Source organism: Sceloporus undulatus, chromosome 2 (assembly GCF_019175285.1).
Source record: "Sceloporus undulatus isolate JIND9_A2432 ecotype Alabama chromosome 2, SceUnd_v1.1, whole genome shotgun sequence".
NCBI lineage: Eukaryota > Metazoa > Chordata > Lepidosauria > Squamata > Phrynosomatidae > Sceloporus > Sceloporus undulatus.
The window spans coordinates 13429331-13431912 of NC_056523.1; the positions used below are offsets into that span (position 1 = coordinate 13429331).

The 2582-nt window shown below is 41.6% G+C and overlaps 1 protein-coding gene across 2 annotated transcripts in view; it reads right to left on the reverse strand.

Moving 5' to 3' along the window:
• Positions 1–2582, reverse strand: part of LOC121921946 (E3 ubiquitin-protein ligase TRIM7-like) — a 25888-nt gene that overhangs the window by 3404 nt on the left and 19902 nt on the right. Inside the window, exon 5 of one of the 2 annotated variants that reach the window (XM_042450713.1) lies at positions 2201–2316. The exons of the other annotated variant lie outside the window; for it this stretch is intronic. Within the exon in view, the coding sequence (XP_042306647.1) occupies positions 2201–2316 (116 nt within the window). The remainder of the gene's footprint in view (positions 1–2200; positions 2317–2582) is intronic. 2 annotated transcript variants of the gene reach the window in all.

Below are 2582 nucleotides of genomic sequence, written 5' to 3' on the forward strand. Positions count from 1 at the left end.
CAGAGTCTGTACCCACTGAAACCCACTGCCTTCTCCTCCTTGATCCAATTTTCCAACCCTGGGCTTTGGATGCAGAGTCTGTACCCACTGAAACCCACTGCCTTCTCCTCCTTGATCCAATTTTCCAACCCTGGGCTTTGGATGCAGAGTCTCTCTCCACTGAAACCCACTGCTTTCTCCTCCTTGATCCGATTTGGCAAACACACATGCACACACATGATAGACAGATAGATAGATAGATAGATAGATAGATAGATAGATAGATAGATAGACAGATAGACAGACACAGACACACACACATATATAAACACGTGTGTGTGTGTGTGTGTGTGTGTGTGTGTGTGTGTATTTCTAAAGTAAATTATAAAGTAACAACTTTTTTAATTTACGAAAAAAACTCATCTGTAGTTCCAAACCCACTGTAGAAATAATACAGTTTGAGACCCCTTAACCTTCCCTGGCTCAGTACTAAGGAATTATGGGAACTGTTGTGTTTTTGAGACATTTATCCTCCTCTGCCAGAGAGTGCTGGTGCCATAATAAACTACCATTCCCAGGATTCCCTAGCACTGAGTTATGGCAGTTAATATGGGGAGACACAGAAGAGCCTTGGATGGGGAAGATACAGCAGAAGAGTCTTGGATGCAGCTGATTTTCATTGGCTGCCCAAAAAACAAAAACAAAAAAACAACAAAAAACCCAAGACTTGTTACGTCTGAAGCCTACGCGCTTGATTGACAGCTTGCACAAATGGCAACGGTGATCAAATTAATCTGCTTTAAAATACAGCGATTTAAAATAAATGGGAACAAAAACAGGGTCTAAATGAATCGAGGTAATTTGCCCCTTTTCTTAATGGAAACGATGGGAAACATTTTAATTATTCTCGGAACATAATCCGAATCCGAATCAATATAATCCGTTTTATCTGTCAAGTGGGAGTGCCCCCCTAAGACATCCAGCAGGAAACAACACAGTATAGCTGAGATGCTACATCCAAGAGATGTAATCTAACTTTACCCTCATGAGGTACTATGCCATTAGATAATGGCGACATTGCACAACCAATGTGCATTGTTGCATTGATGTACAATGTACAGTGTGCATACACAATCACAGTGTACAATGTGCCATGTGTGGTCTTCATAGCAGCAAGCCTATGGAAATGTTTGATGCGTAGATAAAAGGGGGCTGTAAATTGCCTAAATGGAAGGGGGAAATCTTACCTTGTTCACAGAGAGAAAGGAAGAGAAGGAAGCCAAGTCTGCCTGTATCATTGCTAGGTCTGTCTGAATGTATCACTAGATAAGACTCCTATATGATAATGTCAACCACCTCTCAGATCAAGGTGAAGACAGTTTGCTGTCTTCAGTTCATTTGCAGAAGTAAAGGAGACAAATACAAGTGCTACAATCACCATTGGACCAACATATAGGGCCACCTGTGAGATACTCCAGCCACAAATTTTGTTCAGATTAGTCATTTTGACTGATCTGATTTTGCCACCATCAAATGGAGAAAAAACAGGAATGAAAGGGACAATGTATCATGTGAGGGACACCATAATATTTCCACCAATGAAAGCTGCCTTGAAAGGTCAGATTCCCCATCCCCTGGACTAGTCATTCATAGACACACACCTTGTTTGGAATTCCTGCTTAACAGGGTTTCCAGGTGAAAGTACAAGGCTTCTATCCCTTCAATGCTTGTGTAGAAAAGGGAATTTCAGCAGGACCTGTTTGTTACCTGATCCACTTGAAGCCTTACTGCTCAGTCATTCTCTTCTGTTAATAATACAGGGTCCTGAAGCACCAGCAAGTACAAATCAATGACCAGATCTTTAAAAATGTGGACTAATGAAGGTGTTATTCATAGTGGTGGTCCATGAACTGGTGCCAGTCCATGAGCCATTGATTACTGGTTCAAGGCAAGTTTCCAGAAAAGAAAGAACAGTAGTAATCAATGGGCACAAATATAGCACTGGTCCCTGGCACATTTGAATAAGAATATTGCTGACCCCTACATCAGATAGCCTGAGAAGCCCTGAACTAACGCTCCAGTTAGACTAAGGTAATATGCTGTTTCACTGTCCATTAGCTCTCCTGTCTTCTGGTCCTAATTTGCCAAATGTCTTGGAGTCTTTCTTTATCCTTTCATATCAATGTAACAATTTAAGATTGTTGCAGATGTTCTTTGTTACCTCTGAATTTCTTGATGACAGCCTCCAGAAAGGGATTCATGTCACAGAAGTCCCAGATCTTCCATTTCAGAGCAGGAGGAAAAGCCACAGGATTCTCAAACTTCTTCTTCTCATGCCTGGAGGAGAAAGGGAGGGGTGTCATAGAATCATAGAGTTGCCAAATCATAGAGTTCAACTCCCTGCTCAGGGCAGGATCTTCAGCTAAAATATCCTGAGAAGTTAGCTGCCCATCCTCTTTTTAAGATGTCCATAGAAAAAGACCCCACCACCTCTCTCACCATCTTTCAAGTGCAATATGTTGTTGTTATTTGCCATCAAGTCAACTTCAGCTTATGGTGATCCTATGAATGAAAGACCTCCACGATCCCTGGTTATCAACTAC